This window comes from Phycodurus eques, chromosome 10 (assembly GCF_024500275.1).
Source record: "Phycodurus eques isolate BA_2022a chromosome 10, UOR_Pequ_1.1, whole genome shotgun sequence".
Taxonomy (NCBI): Eukaryota; Metazoa; Chordata; class Actinopteri; order Syngnathiformes; family Syngnathidae; genus Phycodurus; species Phycodurus eques.
In genome coordinates this window covers 21,781,639-21,800,964 of record NC_084534.1, presented here as the reverse complement: position 1 = coordinate 21,800,964, position 19,326 = coordinate 21,781,639, and the positions used below count along the sequence as shown (strand labels likewise).

At 43.9% G+C, this 19,326-nt stretch overlaps 2 protein-coding genes across 6 annotated transcripts; both read left to right on the top strand.

Annotated features, from left to right (window-relative positions):
• The first annotated feature begins 1,531 nt into the window (after positions 1-1,531).
• On the top strand, positions 1,532-12,071 carry fbxo42 (F-box protein 42). 3 transcript variants are annotated; one of them, XM_061688716.1, is made up of 10 exons: positions 1,532-1,727; positions 2,667-2,946; positions 3,037-3,153; positions 3,882-4,016; positions 9,084-9,237; positions 9,313-9,423; positions 9,542-9,638; positions 9,764-9,820; positions 10,016-10,132; positions 10,253-12,071. In XM_061688716.1, exons 2-10 carry the CDS (start codon positions 2,673-2,675, stop codon positions 11,291-11,293), a joined length of 2,103 nt encoding a protein of 700 aa, XP_061544700.1. In that variant the 5' UTR covers positions 1,532-1,727; positions 2,667-2,672; the 3' UTR covers positions 11,294-12,071. The 3 variants fall into 3 exon arrangements, with proteins under 3 accessions (XP_061544700.1, XP_061544701.1, XP_061544699.1); XM_061688717.1 differs by having other exon boundaries at positions 1,532-1,778; XM_061688715.1 differs by having other exon boundaries at positions 1,532-1,963.
• A 1,367-nt stretch (positions 12,072-13,438) lies between these two features.
• On the top strand, positions 13,439-18,964 carry slc25a34 (solute carrier family 25 member 34). Of its 3 annotated transcripts, XM_061688091.1 has the most exons (7): positions 13,439-13,490; positions 14,229-14,864; positions 15,033-15,328; positions 16,924-16,989; positions 17,978-18,130; positions 18,221-18,358; positions 18,551-18,964. In XM_061688091.1, the coding sequence occupies exons 2-7, from the start codon at positions 14,858-14,860 to the stop codon at positions 18,737-18,739; spliced, it is 849 nt and encodes a 282-aa protein (XP_061544075.1). In that variant the 5' UTR covers positions 13,439-13,490; positions 14,229-14,857; the 3' UTR covers positions 18,740-18,964. The 3 variants fall into 3 exon arrangements, with proteins under 3 accessions (XP_061544075.1, XP_061544073.1, XP_061544074.1); XM_061688089.1 differs by having other exon boundaries at positions 14,229-15,328; XM_061688090.1 differs by having other exon boundaries at positions 13,475-13,490; positions 14,689-15,328.
• The last annotated feature ends 362 nt before the right edge of the window (positions 18,965-19,326 follow it).

Sequence of the window (19,326 nt, the reverse complement as noted above, 5' to 3'; positions counted from 1 at the left end):
CTACTGTGGGTCGAAGTCGAAGAAGGAGAATCAGTGGACAGTGAGTTCTTCTAGAACTGAATGTGGGGACTTTGAATGTTGGGACTATGACAGGAAAATCTCGGGAGTTGGTTGACATGATGATTAGGAGAAAGGTTGATATATTGTGTGTCCAGGAGACCAGGTGGAAAGGCAGTAAGGCTAGAAGTTTAGGGGCAGGGTTTACATTATTTTACCATGGTGTAGATGGGAAGAAAAATGGAGTCGGGGTTATTTTAAGAGAAGAGTTGGTTAAGAATGTCTTGGAGGTGAAAAGAGTATTAGATCGAGTGATGAGGGTGAAACCTGAAATTGAGGGTGTTATGTGATTAGTGGCTATGCCCCACAGGTAGGATGTGACCTAGAGGTGAAAGAGAAATTCTGGAAGGAGCTAGATGAAGTGTGGAACCTCACAGTACAGGAAATCATATGTATATGAGTATATTGGTAGAAGGATGATGAGGATGCAGCTGTCAGGCAAGAGAGCTAAAGGAAGACCAGAGAGAAGGTTGATGGATGTCGTGAGGGAAGACATGAGGGCAGTTGGTCTTCGAGAGGAGGATGCAGGAGATATGCTTACATGGAAAAGGATGACGCGCGGTGGTGACCCCTAAAGGGACAGGCCGAAAGGAAAAGAAGAATATTTACAACCAAAAATCCTTGTGTAACGGAAAAGCTGACTACTTTCAAGTCATGACTTGTGACGTAAAACGGAATGAAGCCAATTACAAGCGACCTGACTGAGGAATAAAGAGGGGGCCGCAAATAAAAACAAATATGTCCTACCCAAAGTCGTATTTTGTATAAGTGGGTTCACCAGACAGCAAGAAGTATTTTTCAAAATGTTTATTGACATCACCCTTCTACAATAGACCTGCCTTCGGTCGCTTCGGCAACACTCTGGAAACATCGATACAAGATATACGGTAGTGTTTCTTCTTCGTTTTTGTTAGATGTTTGATCACACAAGATTTCTGTCTTGGGGGACTGAATTCTAGAACAGTGGTGGAACAGAATGTTTATGTATGTGGTGTTCAGTGTTGAGATTATTGGCGTACACCACACTCAGTATGACCAAAACTGTTAAATGCCACATTTTTTTTTCAAATCTTCATGTAATCTTTGAATATTTGAAAAATCCTTATGTATGTTCCAAGCCTCAGTTCACTTATGACTCGTCCCAGCTCAATACTACGATTTCACGTAGACCTGCTTTCCTATTAATGTGGTTTGTTTTGATTTTAAAAAAGCAAAACAATTCTCAAGGTATTATAATGAGTATAAATACATATAATCCAATTTTCTTTTGTATTATTGTGTTTTACGTTTTATGAATTATTATTTTTTTAAATGTATGTACTGCACTATGTTTTAGCTGCCGTTGTTCTCTCTGAATAAAGTTGAGTTAGTTTCTGCTGATGCATACAGTACTGTTCTGTAGTGAAAGTACTTGTCCCGTGCGGTTGTCTGCCTGTGACCGCCCCCTCTTGGGGTTCCAGGCGGAGGACCCACCCAGCCAGTGGAGCCGGTCCGCGGCTGCTGCTGCTGCCGGAATGTAGCTGTGCTCTCAGTGTGCTGCGGAGGAGGACGCCGTTGCGAGATTGGAAGATGGCGACCGTTTGGAGGCTGTTAAGGACACGCCGGAGCTGATACCCGGAGACGAGCGGACCTTTAAAACACAGTCACGGAAGAGCACGTCTTAAGCGGCGGTACTGTCGACGCTCCCACGGCTGAAAGGGCTGAAAGTGACGGCGTCATTCGTGAGAAAGCCTCACCAAAAGAACGATGCGTCCGCCGCACCAGCTAATTAGCGCACTGATTCTGTTGAAGCTAACGTTAGCACAGATTACCAGCAGTAACACAAGGAAGTCAGCACCCGTTTACTCGTTTATCATTGAGACTGTTGAGTAGTTGGAACACAGCACAATTAGGGGATTTTTAAAAGGTGTTTTTCTTTTTCAATTATTTGGTCGTGTCTTGAATGGAAACGCTTCCGTATCCTTTCTATCAAACGACTCCTAGGCGTTAGCTAAAATGCTAGCGATGTTAGCATAACACTCCGAGGAAAGAGCGTTAAAAGAAAAAAAAAAAATTACACTCCAAAATGCTGCTTTATAAAGTCTACAACAACCGCCGACGATGTCAGTCGGTTAGCTTTATTGGCGAAAAACAAGGGAGTACTCAACATTTCCGTTATGTGATGGCTAGCTAGTGTGTTGTTCCTAACGACATAGTGGGATGTGGGAAAAGAAAGATTGGCTAAGGGGACAACTCGTCTCAAACAACGATGAAAACAATTAATACCTATACATGTACAAAGGGCACAGAGAAAGGTGTTCCAAAGTTCAAGCTAGTTACTATCGTTGGGTTCATTTGAATGTACTACAAGGCGTCGGTCTTTATATCTCATTGCAGTAGTTTAATACCTAATAATAGACCTGATTGATTACCACTGCTAACCTCAGTAATGGTGCTGCAAATTGCAGTGCTTCTACATTGTGTCCCGTAATAATCCTAAACTTTATGAATCCCTGTGGGTACATTTACATTTTTGACTGCATGCACTGTCCATCGCAATTGCAGTCTGGTATTTCTCTTCATGAACATCACGCACATGTATCACCATCTTGTCTCCCCTGTCCCAACAGACCATAATGTCCCAAACAACCAACTGTGACGATGGATGCTTTGTTGCCATGGACACTGAGGACGATGGCGCCGACCCCGCTGGAAGAATAGAAGCCCTTGATTCAAAGACGGGGTCCTATCGGGAAGAAGGGGACATGGACACTTGTGCCAAAGCGGGAGGGAGAACCATGATGGAGCTGCCAGAGGAAGTCCTTGAATATATTCTGTCCTTTCTGTCACCCTACCAGGAGCACAAAATGGCTGCGCTTGTATGCAAGCAGTGGTATCGCCTCATTAAAGGTAAGTGATTTTTATTTTAGTAACAGACTACAAGGCAGGCTCGTTAAATGTTAGTTACTCCTGTTACAAATATATTTTTTTTTAACTTAGGTGTTGCTTATCAGTGCTATCATGGGTTCATGAGAGCTGTCCAGGATGGAAACATTCAATGGGAAAGTCGAACATACCCGTATCCAGGAACTCCAATTACGCAGCGCTTTTCACACAGTCAGTATACTTAAAACAGCCCGTGCGTGACAAATGAATTGCTCATAATTCTGTGTGGATGAAACTATATTTTTATGCAATAAACACTTAGTAAAACTTCAGCTACTAGCATCTCTATTGCATAGTACCTTAAATGTGGAACAACATCTGCTCCAGAATGTGATATGTTTGGATTTTATTTAGGAAATAATAGATATTGACTCTGTGACCAGTTCTTACCTCTCATACAAGTTACACACACACACACACATATATATATATACCAGTGGATAATATACAACTTTAAACAATAAAACACTTAACGGTGATACATGTAACAATCTCTGGGTATGGTGACACTGGACTCAAATATTTGGACTCCACATTGATTTTCGAGTCGCCTGAATTATTTTTACTTGTATATTCTTCTCCCAACACTCCTTGTTGAGGCATCAGGGTTAATGGTTTGGTTTAATGAAATTATGATTGCATCATATATATATATATTTTTTTTTAACAAAAAATCTGTAAAATTGTCCTCTGTGGACTTTATGATAACTGAAATTGCGCCAGTAGGGAAAAGGTTCCCCCCACCCTGGACTAAGTTTTTATGTGACTCTCAAGCCATGAAATATGCTTCACTGGTGCTAAATTTTAAGCTTACGCCTTAAAATAATAAACCTGTTTCTTGTACTTCCTCTTTTGTTTCTATTTCTGTTTAAAGTCTCTTTTAATGTCCACTATTACAGGTGCATGTTATTATGACTCAAACCAGTCCATGTATGTGTTTGGGGGCTGCACCCAGAGTAGCTGCAATGCTGCCTTTAATGATTTATGGAGACTCGACCTGAACAGCAAGGAGTGGATCCGTCCTCTAGCTTCAGGTAGGACTACCACAGATGCAGATACAAAAACAAAACAATGAAAATGTTCCCTAGAGAAGTGAGAACTGCACTAATGTAAAAATAAAATGGAGCACATGAAATAAATACTGTTTTCTATTATCACATGTTTGACCAAGCGAGTTAAGTCAGGAGTCGATAAATATTTTTTTTTACTGAGTTGTAATCCAAAGAACCGATGCTGCCATATGTGTGTTGGAATTATATTCCCTTACACACATCAAGCAATCATTCACCATCACAGTGTGTCTGTGTGAGGAATTGACTTCAGCCATGCGCTTTAGATCTGTGGCTCACAAGGGTGATGACAAGTATTACTTTCTCCTCTGTAAACAGCGGGAAGAATAAAGAAATATGTTCATGTGATGACGGTGGAACTAGTGTAACAACATGCGTTTTATTTCCTTCAGATTTTTTCCACTTAAGCCGCAGTCAACTGTGTCCATTTATTTTCCTGATCCTCATTGCTTTACATGAACAACCTTGTTCATGTAGAACACAGGCATCAAACTCAAAGCTCGGGGGCCAGATCCGGCCCGCCACATCATTTAATGTGGACCATGAAACAAATAGTATGAATATTTTCTTTTAATTTTGGTACAAAATTTGTACCAAATTTGCAAATATTGTCTTTGCTTAACTGATATTACCAAAATGTATTCCTCCAAATCACTTCTTAACTTGAACAATAGTTACTGTACTTAACAGCATGGACAAGTGAATTCAAAGATTTGTTTCTTGATACATTATCAATGTTTGAAGATAATCTGGTATATGCAGACAGTCACGTGACCAAACTCGGGAAATAGGTTAGCGGACTTCTATGTATGCTGCGCTAACGAGTATGACTACGAGTTAATGGCACGATAGTATGAAGCTGAAATTTAGTTTTCACTTTGGCTGGCATCTTCTGACAAAAGTTAAATAATCAGAATCAGAATCAGAATCATCTTTATTTGCCAAGTATGTCCAAAACACACAAGGAATTTGTCTCCGGTAGTTGGAGCCGCTCTAGTACAACAAACAGTCAATTTACAGAACACTTTGGGGACATAAAGACATTGACAAAAAACAATTGTGCAAAAAGATGCAGAGTCCTCTAGCACTTAGAGCAGTTCGAACGACTAATATTGCAATAGTCCGGTGCAATGACCATTGTGCAAAGGGCGCTGAGACTTCAAGGAGTGTATGCGGTTTAAAGTGACAAGTAGTGCGATCATCTGGGACAATGTCGGTTGTGCAAATGTTACAGATACTCCTCAATCAGTGTGCAAATGGAGCAGATGCTACTCTGGGATGAGTGGCCAGTATATGCAAATAGTGCAGCATGGCGAGACAACTACAGTGAGTGCACAAGTAATAAATAATTGGCCCCACAGAAATGTGACAACGAACTCAAGTCAAAAAATTGCCAGCTTGTTGTAATGGAATTATAGGTTAGGTGTTTAAGAAGTTGATCGCAAGAGGGAAGAAGCTGTTGGAATGTCTACTAGTTCTAGTTAGCGTTGATCGGTAGCGCCTACCTGAGGGAAGGAGCTGGAAGAGCTGGTGACCGGGGTGCAGACGGTCCGAGAGGATTTTGCACGCCCTTGTCTTAGTTCTGGCAGCGTGCAAGTCCTCAATGGTGGGTAGGGGGTTACCGACAATCCTTTCAGCAGTTTTGATTGTCCGTTGCAGTCGGAGCTTGTCCTTTTTTGTAGCAGCACCAAACCAGACTGTGATGGAAGAACACAGGACCGATTCGATGACCGCTGTGTAGAACTGTCTCAGCAGCTCCGGTGGCAGGCCGTGCTTTCTCAGAAGCCGCAGGAAGTACATCCTCTGCTGGGCCTTTTTGAGGACGGAGTTGATGTTGTTCGCCCACTTCAGGTCCTGAGAGATTGTAATTCCCAGGAACTTGAAGGTCTCGACGGTTGACACAAGGCAGCTGGACAACGTGAGGGGCAGCTGTGGCGAAGGATGCCTCCTGAAGTCCACGATCATCTCTACCGTCTTGAGCGTGTTCAGCTCCAGGTTGTGTCGCCCGCACCACAGCTCCAGCCGCTCCGCTTCCTGTCGATATGCAGACTCGTCACCGTCCTTGATGAGGCCGATGACAGTGGTGTCATCTGCAAACTTCAGGAGCTTGACAGTCGGGTTCGCTGAGGTGCAGTCGTTCGTGTAGAGAGAGAAGAGCAGCGGAGAGAGGACACAACCTTGGGGCGCCCCAGTGCTGATGCTGCGTGTGGATGAGGTGGCCTCCCCCAGCCTGACCTGCTGTGTCCTGCCCGTCAGAAAGCTGTAAATCCACTGGCAGATGGCAGGTGAGACGCTGAGCTGGAGAAGCTTGGTTGAAAGGAGTTCAGGGATGATGGTGTTGAACGCTGAGCTGAAGTCCACGAACAGGATCCTCACGTAGGTCCCTGCACTGTCGAGGTGTTCTAGGATGAAGTGCAGGCCCATGTTGACTGCATCATCCGCAGACCTGTTCGCTTGGTAGGCAAACTGCAGGGGGTCCAGCAGGGGACCTGTGACACTCTTGAGGTGGTCCAGCACGAGACGTTCAAAGGACTTCATGACCACAGATGTCAAAGCGACAGGCCTGTAGTCATTCAGACTAGAGATTGCAGGTTTCTTGGGGACTGGAATGATGGTGGAGCGTTTGAAGCAGGATGGAACTTCGCACATTTCCAAAGATCTGTTAAAGATCTGAGTGAAGACTGGAGCGAGCTGGTCCGCGCAGACTTTGAGGCAGGATGGGGACACATGGTCCGGTCCTGTTGCTTTGTTAATCTTCTGTTGTTTGAAGATGCGTCTCACATCCTGTTCATGGATGGTTAACGCAGAAGTCAGAGGTGTGGTTGTGGTCGCGGGTGCGGCCGGGTTGGTGTGTGGAGTGAAACTGTCCTTTTCAAATCTGCAATAGAAGGTATTCAAGTCGTTGGCTAGTGTGCTATTGTTCTCAGCTTGGGGGGATCGTCGCTTGTAATTAGTCAGCGATTGGAATGCACGCCAGACTGATTTCGAGTCGTTCGCGCTAAACTGTTTTTCCAACTTTGCTGCATAGATCCTCTTTGCAATGTTAATTTCTTTAGTAAGCTGGTTTCTAGCTCGATTATACAGGGCCCTGTCCCCGCTCTGATATGCATCTTCCTTAGCTTGGCGAAGCTGCTTAAGTTTAGCAGTGAACCACGGCTTGTTGTTGTTGAATGTCCGAAATGATTTTGTTGGTACACAAACCTCTTCACAGAAACTGATATAGGATGTGACAGTGTCCGTATATTCATCCAGGCTGCCAGCTGAATTTTCAAAGACACTCCAGTCTGTGCAGTCTAAACAGCTTTGAAGTTCCATCTTTGCTTCATTGGTCCACTTTTTGACTGTTTTCACTGTAGGCTTCGCACATTTAAGTACTTGCTTGTACGTCGGTATTAAGTGAATTAAGCAGTGATCAGACGAGCCCAGGGCTGCACGAGGTATAGCACGGTATGCGTTTTTTACCGTAGTGTAGCAGTGGTCTAAAGTATTATTTGCCCTGGTAGGACAGTCGATGTGCTGCTTGTATTTAGGGAGTTCGTGGTTGAGTTTAGCTTTGTTAAAGTCCCCGAGAATAATGAGGGGTGAGTCAGGGTGTTTTTTTTCAATTTCGTTGACTTGTTCGGCGAGCGTTAGCAATGCGGCGCTCGTGTTAGCTTGCGGTGTGATATAGACTCCAGCCAGTATAAACGATGCAAACTCACGTGGCGCGTAAAATGGTTTACAGTTCAGAAACAGCGACTCCAAATGCGGGCTGCAGTGTGTGCTGAGCACCGTGACGTCCGTACACCATTTTTCGTTTATATGGAGGCATATCCCGCCGCCCTTCGTTTTTCCCGATGATTCCATGTCGCGGTCCGCTCGATGAATGTTGAAGCCGGGAAGCGTGACGGCGCCATCGGGTACAGCGTCGCAAAGCCAGGTCTCCGTGAAGCACATGGCCGCGGAACGTCCGAAGTCTTTACTGGTCTTTAACAGAAGATGAAGCTCGTCCATTTTGTTGGGTAGGGAGCGTACATTCGCGAGGTGGATCGACGGGAAGGCCAATCTGTGTCCTCTCTTGCGGAGTTTCACCTGAATTCCGGCTCGTTTTCCTCTGTGGCGCCGCTTCCGCATCCATGCGCCGAAAACCGCGGACGCCGCTCCGGTGAGTAACTCGGGGAAAAAACTGAGCGGATTTTCGAAAGTTGGTGACAGAAAGTCCGGAGTAGCCTCCTTGATGGTTAGCAGGTCTCCCCTTGTGTAAGTGAGTCGTGTAAGGTCTCCAAAGACGGACGAAAAACACAAAAACGAAGACAATACTAGAGAGCGCGTTACCGAGGCGGCCACACTGGTAGGCGCCATCTTGTGTAATTTATTTACGCAAATGTGATATATGTCAACACAAACGAAGTCTAAACACTGCTACCGTTATCTTTGTTAGTTCTGTGGTGACGTCTTGTCCTAAACAAAAAACATAGTAGTAGGTGTGAATGTGAGTGCGAATGGTTGTTTGTTTATATGTGCCCTGTGATTGGCTGGCAACCAGTTGAGAGTGTACCCTGCCTCTTGCCCGATGATAGCTAGGACCCCAGTGAGGATAAGCGGTACAGAAAATGGATGGATGATTTTTGGGGGGCATGGCTTAAACGGGGGCCAGTGATGCACTTGGGCCCTGGCAGGAGTCATCCCACCCCTACTATGTAAGAACTTTAGCATCTTTGTTAGCATCAGTGGCGCTATTGCGAGTTACTAAGTTATAATTACTTTGCCTCTTTTTACCACTGCAGCATGCAATTAGCTAGCCAGCTATGCCTACACCCCCAAAAAAATCCATCTTCTCTGGATGCCGCAATTCACAGAACTGCTCAGTGTTATTTAGTATAATGTTACGTATGTTGAAATGAAAAGGATTGTTGTTATATAACTAGGAGGAAGTATCTTTTCAAGTGTCTGTTGTAGTGTGAATAAAAGGTTAACCTTTCCTGAGGTGTCGCAATTATGTAGACCCACACACACAGAAAGCATGTTTAATCATTTCTCTCTTCTCTCCAGGCTCATATCCATCTCCTAAAGCTGGAGCAACTCTCGTGATGCACAAAGATCTGTTAGTGCTGTTTGGAGGGTGGACTAGACCTAGTCCTTACCCACTGCACCAACCAGAGAGATTTTTCGATGAAATCCACACCTACTCCCCTTCAAAGAACTGGTGAGGGGAAAGAAATTGACTGTTTGAAACATTTTTCATTTCTTCTTTTATTTATATGCATTCCCTCTGTCCTAGGTGGAACTGTATAGTAACGACACAAGGACCGCCACCCATGGCTGGCCACTCTTCATCTGTTATTGGAAACATCATGGTGGTGTTTGGAGGCTCTTTAGGAGCACGGCAAATGTATGCATGTCTTATCCTTGATTTAGTTACACATTTTAAAATGCAAAGCCTATATTTTACAGACTTTTACTCATTTTATTGCTATAATCATATACTGGTACCTGTTTGTTCTGATCAGGAGTAATGATGTGTGGGTTTTGGATCTGGAACAGTGGTCCTGGTCGAAACCAGCCATATCAGGCCACTGCCCACACCCGCGAGGTGGCCAGTCACAGGTAGGAAAACCTCACTTAAATAAACTATTATTATTATTATTTTTTTTAGACACCAGTTTGTTGACTCATTGAAACTAGTATTATTGGCAACCCTAGTTATTTCTGACTTGATGGTTTCCTGACAGATTGTGATTGATGATCACACGCTGCTCATTTTGGGAGGCTGTGGAGGCCCAAATGCTGTAAGTGTAATTGAGTCACAGTTTTGCCTGTTATGTCAGTTCCACCCAGAAGCTATCCATAGAACAAATATAGGGATATTAATAATTTATTAATTACATTTACTGGACAGTAATGAGGGAAATTATCTTCAGTGGGTTACATTGTGGTTGTTTGCAGCCACACACATCTAGTTACCCGTCTCCCATGTATTAAAGCTCCTCAAGGATGCCTGGCTGCTTCACATAGATGTGCCCACGTGGAGGTGGCAGCAGCTGCAGGTGGAAAACGAGGATCACGGTGCCCCGGAGCTGTGGTGCCACCCAGCTTGCAGAGTAAGTCTTGCTAATCAGTATTCAACTATTGTGGGTGGGTCTGCAATGTTCCCCCCCCCAATGAGGTTCACTGAAATCTTAAATAACATCTGATGTTGTGTTGTTCAACTCTTTCTCAAGGTGGGCCAGTGTGTGGTGGTCTTCTCGCAGGCTCCTTCTGGCCGCGCACCACTCAGCCCAAGTCTTAACTCTCGGCCCTCCCCAATAAGTGCCATACCTGCCCCTCTGGGCCCGGAACCGCCTTCTTTGCGCTCTCAGTCTCCCGTGCGGAGTGGGGCAGCTGGCGTCGTTCTCGGTGCTGTCGAAGAGGCTCCCTGCGTGAACGGCCGATGGGGCACGCTGAGACCCCGACCTTCAGCCAGAGGAAGCGCCAGGGACGGCAGCCCATCATCTTCCCAGCAGCCGTCTCCTTCACACTGCCCCGACAGCCCCCCACAGCCTCCGCCATTACTAAATGGCTCCTCCCCTTCCCCGCGGACCAGTCCGGCACAGGCTGCATCGCCGCCCCTTCGCGCCCATCCGCCTGCCTCTACAGACTATAGCTGGGAGGCAGCACACCACCCCGAAGTGCCCAGCACTAACGGCCTGTACACACCTCCTACGGGTTCCCCGCGCACTCCACCGGGAGCAGTTTCCCCCGCTGCCTTACGACGAGGCCTGGAGGCGGTCAAAAACACATCTTCCCCTTCTTTACCGTCTTCGTTATCGTCGCCTTCCCTTCAAACACAGGGACCTTCTGCTGGAGGAGGAAGTGGTGGAGCAGGAGCGGGCCCCCCTGGAACTTCCCCGTCTTCCTCCTCTAGCCCCCCGCAGGCTGCAGGAGCAGACGGACACGCTATCCCCCCGATTGCCCGGCGCCTCGGCCATCATCCTCCTCAGAGTCTGAACGTAGGAAAACCTCTGTATCAGTCGCTCAATTGCAAGCCAATGCAGATGTACGTGTTAGACGTGTCACGCGCCAAAACTGCTGGCACTGTGGCTTGGAGAGTTTATGGAAACGGGACTCCTGCTGCAGTTACGGGGCCCCCAGAGACCAGCCTCCACACTGTGGTGCAGGGCAGGGGAGAGCTTATTATTTTCGGAGGCCTCATGGACAAGAAACAGAACGTGAAGTACTACCCTAAGACAAACGCCTTGTACTTTGTCCGTGCAAAGAGGTAATAACGGAGCGCAGGGGATCATAGGGATTCAGCCCATGACCACACAAGGGAATTGACACATAAGGCCTTTTTCTTATAGGAAGGATTATTGGGGAATCTGTCAGATGTTCCACTTCACAATCTTCTCCCTCCTGGCTTCTGCAAAATAAAACATCTTAGCCACATTTTGATTAAAAAAAAATAAATACATGACTTAGGCGTTATTTTTGACTGCATTGATCCTACATGACATTATTAGCTCCAAATAGACTAATCAAACAGACCATAACATTTCCGCTTCTGTCGTCTTCTGAACTCTTAAGGAAGGACGCTGTTGAGAGAAACGCATGACGACTACCTTGCTTTTGGTATCATTCTTTAAGCCTGCAATGTTTACATTGAGAACTGTGTGTGTGTATGTGTATGCGCGCGTTTATGCTCGGTGGTGGTTAAAAGTTGTGAGAGATGTGGCACTATACTATAAACATAGTAAAACAATAAAGGCCTCCACGTCTCCTCTCTGTCCATGTGTGGTGTACTTGACTTAACAGACCCATCACAACTTGTAGTCTGTAATACTAAGCTTTTATTAAAGCCTCAGTCAGTTATTTTCCTGGTAAGTGAAAAATCCATCACCCATTTCTTTGGATACACCATGGATCTCATCAGATTGTGCATGTAAACTGTTTTGACGGTGCAGTAAAGCAGCAGTAAAGGATTGAAATTCACTTTCTAAGAAAAAAAAAAAAAAGCCACTGCTTTTGTCCATCCATCCATGCATCCATTTTTAATAGCGCTTGTCTTGCTGGAGCGGGGTACACCCTGGACTGTTTTGCAAACCACTGAATACAGTTCTATGAATTCATGTGCTTAATTTTAATAAAATATTAGTAAATACTCTAATTGAGAATATTTTTGTTTTTCATACAATTTTAACAAGTGATAAATGTGTCTGGGTTACTGTAATACAGTATATGTAGTAATTCAATGTTGATACATTAAAATAAAATGTCATTGATGAATTTACACCGTTAAATGATCTGTTGTAGGCTTGTGCTACTTGTTTACCTCCAGCTCAGTTCTGAGGTTTGGGGTTCGAATCTCTTGCATTCCTGTGTGGCGGCTGCATTTTGTACCTGTTACTGTGTGGGTTTTCTCTCGGTACCCCAGCTTCCTCACACATTACAAAAACATGCATGCTATGTAAATTGAGGACTAAACTGGAATTGCTAGTCTGAATATGACATAGGCTGGCGACCAGTCCAGGGTGTACCTCCTCGGCTCTCGTCCCAAATTAGCTGGGATAGGCCCCAGCTCAACCGCGACCTAAATGAGGATATAGAAAACGGATGGAAGTAACAATCGTTCTGAACCGCATCGCCGTAGTTTCCAAGATCAAAAAGCTTCATCAACATATTCTATATCGTCGTTGAGTTATAATTTTTTTGGTTTGTTTTAAGCCTTTTTACTGACTTCAAACAACAAAAGTTGCGACTCCTATACAACTTTATAACCGGGCCAACTTACCACAACTTGAAAGTTGCTTTTTGTCAATGACACAGTAGAATACAATTTATTGGTTTATAATTATACATCACATTCAACACAATTGAGGTTAGCATGTTGGTGTAGCCCTCGACAACTGTTTCATTTTCTCTCATGGCCCATTAAAAATGTATTTTCCAAACCTTCTGTATACGCATCGATGGTCAGTGTAACCTTGTGAAAGTCTGTTCTCTCGTGGCTCCAGAAAATGACAACACCATAACTATTACACACTGTATTGTAGTACAGGTGCTGAACATAATTCAGAATTGAGCCCCTTGATGGAGTCATCGTTTACGTTTACACAATCGTATGTGAGGTTGACCTTGAGGAAACACCACTGTGCTACCCTCATTCACCCGAGACCCTCCACTCATTCCCCCTGGTCTGACCAACGGTAACCTTTTACCCACAGAGCTCCCAGTAGGGAGGCCGTGCGAGGCGCTACTTGGTGGCGATTCGCAGACTGGTGAGGTGGCAGAATGGGCCCTTGACTGGGCCCCGTGCCCATTGGCTGCGGCCTGGGCGGTGGGCGGAGTCATTGACAATGGGTGTGCTCCGGACACGTTTACATTGAGAGACGGGAAGAATGAAGCGTGATCCCCAAACACTCACCCGAATCAGACAGACGTTAGCATTGTTTTTTTTTTTGGCGGACAGGGGCACTTCATCATGTGAGTGTCATTAATTCATCCGTTTGTTTGCTAGTTTCAATTAACTTTGACCACATTGTCACTGTTGTCTGTTTACTGTTAGTGTAACTTCATGCTTAAATGCACGGACTCATGAAAAATTATTTCCAAGGGGATCAACATGCATGCAATGCAAGGCATAAGGTTAAAGTTTCCACTTCAAGAATGATATCTTTCTCTATAATATTACACACTGAAGCGTAGAATCATTTAAAAGCCCTTTGTTTGCTAGTTTGGATGACTTTGACCACATCAGCACTATTGTCTATTTACTGGTGTCATTTAATGCTTAAATGAACTGATTTGTGAAAAAGTGTTTACAAGGTGTTGAACATGCATGCAACTAAAGCTTGGATTTCTACTTTAGCCATGACAACATCTTTCCGTGTAATATGCAGGGTTGAATCATTTAATCCACAGGTGTCATATTCAGACTCCGAAAACTTTATTTAAACTCAGGGGCCCAGATCCGGCCATTGTTTTATGTATCCTACCAAAACAAATCATGTGTCTCTACTCCATGTTTCTTGGGGAAAAAAATGTCCCAAAATAGCAAATTGTCTTCATTTTTAATAGTATTGATATAGTGCAAGCATTTTTTGTGACCCAATTGAACAATAGTTGAACAAACGTTTTTTGTTTTCATTGACTTTTGATTTTAAAAGTAGTTATGGATCTGTCAATTTATTATGTATATGTAATAATATGGTGGCACGGTAGGCGACGAGTTAGCACATCTGCCTCAAAGTTCTGAGGACCGGGTTTCAAATCCCAGCCCCGCCTCTATGGAGTTTGCATGTTCTCCTCGAGCCAGTGTGGGTTTTCTCCGGGCACTCCGGTTTCCTCCCACGTCCCCAAAACATTCATGGTAGGTTGATTAAGGACTCTAAATTGCCCGTAGGTGTGAATGTGTGCGCGAATGGTTGTTTGTTTATATGCTCCCTGCGATTGGCTGGCAACCAGTTCAGGGTGTACCCCGGCTCTTGCCCGAAGAAAGCTGGGATAGGCTCCAGCACGCTCGCGACCCTAGTGAGGATAAGCTGAACGGAAGATGAATGAATGTAATAATATGACGAGACGATTATGCATTTCTATGGTTTCACAGTCATAACGGCCCTAACCATAACTACAATGTGGCCCGTGAGTTTGACATTAAAAGCAATGCATTCTTTTGTTGCAGATGATGCCTTCCTTGATAGAAGAGAAGGAAGAGTGTCATGTGACATGTCAGACATGCAAAAAAGGTTGATAACATTCCATTCTGGCTTCCATGTTGCACTCAAGCTGCTTCCTGACGAAGACGGCTGTTGTTATCTCAAAGGGCAAAGTGTCACAGTCTCCTCTGAGACATGACAAGTGAGCTGCAGATTTCTTAACAAAAGTTTGGTAGCCTTTCGCACATGATGGCGTCCACGGTGTCACCTGTACCCCGTGCCATTTTTGCCCCCTCTCCGCCCCCACTTCTGGACTTCGCTCTGGGTGCCTTGGCCTGCTGCGCGGCCTGTGTCTTCACCAACCCTTTAGAAGTGGTAAAGACCCGTCTGCAGCTTCAGGGAGAGCTGCGTGCGCGGGCCACCTACCAGAGGCACTACCGTGGGGTCTTGCAGGCCCTATGGGTGGTGGGCCGTACAGACGGGCTCCGGGGTCTTCAGAAGGGGCTCTCTGTCGGTTTGATCTACCAGGGGGTTATGAACGGCGTGAGGCTGGGCTCCTATTCTTACTGTGAAGCTCTGGGCATCACGTCTTACCACGGAGGAAGTGTCCTATCAGGGGCGGGGGCCGGGGCGCTTGGAGCATTCATTGCCTCTCCTGCCTATCTGGTAAGCTTAGAAACTTTCTTTCCAATATTTGCGGTCCCCCCTGAACAGATACTGTACAAGATGTTGGCCACTCTGGCACTGTGCTGCTGTGTGTTGAAATGTAGCCCCAATAGGTAACCGAATCCCAACGTGATGAGATTACATACTCGTCTTCACGTTTCGGAGACACAACAGCGACAACAAGTTAATTAACACCCAAAGGTCAGGCCGAGAAAAATATATTTAAAAAAAAGTGTATTTGACAAATAACCGCATAGTCTTTAGAACAGGTGGGTATTCAGACATTTGGGGGCCCAAGGCAAACCCAGTCAAGGGTCCTCCACACCTGTACTGCAACTGTACTGCACTGACAAAACGTTTTATTTTTACCTCAACACAAGGTCTTCCGTGATAAAGTCATTAAAACTCTTCTGGTTGAATATTATCCAACAAATGAATAATCTCAAAGTTTTTACTGTAATTGACAAGAACAGCTATCAACATTTAATATAGTCATCACAACCAGATCAGTGTTTACCATTTCAAACCGAAGTGATAACCGATGGGCATAATAATGGAATAGTTGATTGCTCAGAACTTCAATACAAATAACACTGCTAAATTGTAATAATGTGTAATGGGAAATTTGTCCAGAATAACTAAATACATTTTCTAATGACTTACTTACAAAAGTAGGATGAACCAGCAGAATTTGAAGTCCTATCATAATTAAAGATCGCTAATAATTTTTCAAAAGGTTAAAAACTAAAGAAGCATTGTTAAAATTTTGCAATCCCACCATGCAACTGTTTTTTTTTTTTTTTTTTTTTAAGGAACAGCAAAGACGAGTTCACCCACAATGCATTTGAATGTCCTACATCTATTTTTGTCCAGCAACTTCAAGGCAACATGAATATTCTCAGCAAATTCCTAAACAACGTATCGTGTGTGAACTATGAAAGCACAAAAGGTTGACTCGTGTGCGTGTCACAGTCCTGGAATTAATGAGCATGTTGCTTTTCTCCCTGACTTGTCAGCTATTAGGGTTTTGCACTGTCAGGGAAAGACAATACTGTGTGTCTTTTTTAATATCACAAAACCCTGGCATTTAAACAGGGGTTTGTAGACATTCCTTAGCTACAGTATCTATGTAGAGTTGTGAGAAAAAGTTGGAAGCGACTCAAATTTTGTGTTTCTAAATAACTTTGCTATCTTAATAAAATAACTAAATGTTCCCTTATACACACAAAAAACAAATAAGCAACCTCTAACTTTTAAAGATTTGTGTAAAATACGAATGAAGTATATAACGTTTGTTAATATGGTAATTTTGACCATGCTTTAGAAATTCAGCAATTTGCTCAGACATACACTATTTTGGGAATGTTGAGAAGTAATTAAAGGCAGTTAATTCTAAGAAGTAATTAATTTTATGTGCTCAGTACAAGAAACAACTACCAAAACCTTTGACCACAGCTATCTCCCTCCCTAACCTATCTAGAACTTGCAAGCTAGATAGGTAGGTTTGATATTCACATTAATTTGCAATATGGTGATGCAATCCTAATCCGAATCTATGTATAAACGTCAATAAAGGCTGATATTCGTATCCGTAGGTGAAGACACATCTGCAGGCTCAAACAGTAGAAGCAATAGCTGTGGGCCATCAGCATAACCATGTGGTATGACCAATACACTCAACACATTTCCAATTTCAACGTGTCTGAATGTGTACAAGAAAATCCTGCCAAGTGACAACACTACAATATATGATTACGGTAATTATATACAGTAGCGCCTTCAGATACGAATGGCTTTTTTTTGCTATAACTTGTGAGCAAACATTTTTGAGATACGAGCAATGTATGGTGACAGTGAACTCAACTCACTTTTCACAACAAAAAGCAGTTTGGCAGATAGAGAACAATTCTACAGAAAATATGCTTCAAGCTGTTTATAACCATTGACAGTTGGACTTTACTGTAAAACTAAAGAGAATTACAAGTTGTATATTTAATGTCAACATGGATATTTGAATTCAACAGCCGTCAATGGCAGTGAATGAGTTACATCAATCACATACTGTAACTTTGCCTTAACGTCTGCTAGCTTAATGCTAACACATAATGGGAAATGCCATAAACAGGCTAATTAATAGCATCTACTTGGCGGTGTCACAACACTTTAAGTAATGCATATTTGACCACAAATGGTGCTGCAACACATGTAGACAGAGAGTATATTATTTGTCCTCTGTGAAAGATGGCTAATATTACTACATCTTACTGAATCACTTACGGTACTGTCTTAAAGTCTTCTTTCTTTGTAGCTGAATGACTGTATTATACTGCCCCAGGTGGCCAAGTCACACACACTAGAAGGAGCTGTAATGCATTAAGCATGATGCACAAACTGTTTAATTCTTTACATTCTATTCAATTATGATATTACTACAGTATATGTTTTTATAGAGTGCTATAGTTTTCTTATTTAAAAAAAAAACAGAATTTGGGGCTCTAGAATGGATTAATGGCATTTATATTAATTTCATTGGGGAACAATGATTTGAGATGTGTGAATGGTGTGAATGTGTGAACGCCAATCGCTCTATAATATGCTGCTATGTTCTTTTCTATCACCCATTGTGTGACTTTTTCTTTACATTTCCAGGGAGTGTCTGATGCCTTTGTTACCATCTATAGAAAAGAGGGATTCATTGGACTCTGGAGGGGTGTGAATGGGGCCGTGCCTCGCGTCACGGTTGGTTCAGCTACTCAACTGGCAATCTTCACCTCGGCCAAGGAGTGGGTGTTACATTCCCAGGTACACTAGTTGCCGCTGTAAACACCTGCCATTTTCGGACGCACGTGATTGAGCAGCTGCCACAAAACCTTTCCCATTTTGTCCTCGCAGTGTTTTAGTCCCAGAGCCAACTGGGTTGTGGCTTTGATAGCGGCCAGCATCAGCGGAGTTGCTGTGGCGATCACCATGACACCCTTTGATGTCATCAGTACGCGGCTCTACAACCAGCCGGTGGATGAGTTTCACAGGGTGAGTTCAAGGTTTAACATTTACAGTGGAACCTCTGAATTTGAATAAGAGCCATTCTTCAATCCTGGTGTACCTCGGATTTCTATAGAACTATTTTCCCATTGAAAGTTCACCCCAGGCTCAAATTGTCACCATCATTAAACCTACCAAAAGCTGTGATTGTCCCCCCCCCCCTCCCAATGTTCCTCTTAGGGACGTCTCTACAACGGTTTTTCGGACTGTATGCTGAAGGTCTGCCGAGCTGAAGGCCTGCTCGGTCTGTACAAAGGCATGGGCCCAGTGTTTCTGCGCTTGGCTCCACACACAGTCCTCAGCATGCTCTTCTGGGATCTGATGAGGCAACACGCTGTGAAAAACAGGCAGACCCAAGGGCAGGGCTGAATCCACCCAAATACACGCGACAAGCATTGCAACATTGTCTAGACAATGAACTTGTAACTCAGAACAACTGTCAAAGGAAGGAAGGATTAACAAAGAACTGCTTGACCAACAATGAACTGTCAAACGCTTGAAGTGTTTTGTGGCCACTCTGAATGTTAATAAGTGAATAGTAACACAGTTACAGCAATCCCCAAGTTCTTCATATCCTGGCCAAATTTTGTCTTTACGTGCTTTTTTTTTTTATTTGTTGAATGGGTATCTTTCAGCTAGAAATGACACCAAGTATCAAATGACTTAAAGACCCTGTGGTGTGAGTTCAGAGATTTGTTCCTGAATAATTACACGCTTGAAGATAATTTTTGAAAATGTGCAAAGACTGAGAACTAGGATTCACTTGTGGAGATATACTGTTAAACTGCTTTTTTCAACATTTCAGATTTCCTGATTTCCCTTTGCTGATATCCCTTCCGATACTCCACTGGCGCGGCTCTTTCAGAGTGCCTCGTCGTCTGTGAGTGTGCGCATGTCACACAGACTGAGGAACGAGCGAGGCGTGGGAAAAAAACTAAGTCCAACTAAGTCCAGCG

Excerpts from the sequence above, each read along its gene's own strand:
- fbxo42 (XM_061688716.1), top strand. The coding sequence starts at position 2,673 with ATGTCCCAAACAACCAACTGTGACGATGGATGCTTTGTTGCCATGGAC. Across the intron at positions 3,154-3,881 it reads TACGCAGCGCTTTTCACACA|GTGCATGTTATTATGACTCA; the intron begins GTCAGTATACTT and ends CCACTATTACAG. Across the intron at positions 9,821-10,015 it reads GCTGTGGAGGCCCAAATGCT|CTCCTCAAGGATGCCTGGCT; the intron begins GTAAGTGTAATT and ends CATGTATTAAAG.
- slc25a34 (XM_061688089.1), top strand. The coding sequence starts at position 14,909 with ATGATGGCGTCCACGGTGTCACCTGTACCCCGTGCCATTTTTGCCCCC. Across the intron at positions 15,329-16,923 it reads TTGCCTCTCCTGCCTATCTG|GTGAAGACACATCTGCAGGC; the intron begins GTAAGCTTAGAA and ends TCGTATCCGTAG. Across the intron at positions 18,359-18,550 it reads CGGTGGATGAGTTTCACAGG|GGACGTCTCTACAACGGTTT; the intron begins GTGAGTTCAAGG and ends TGTTCCTCTTAG.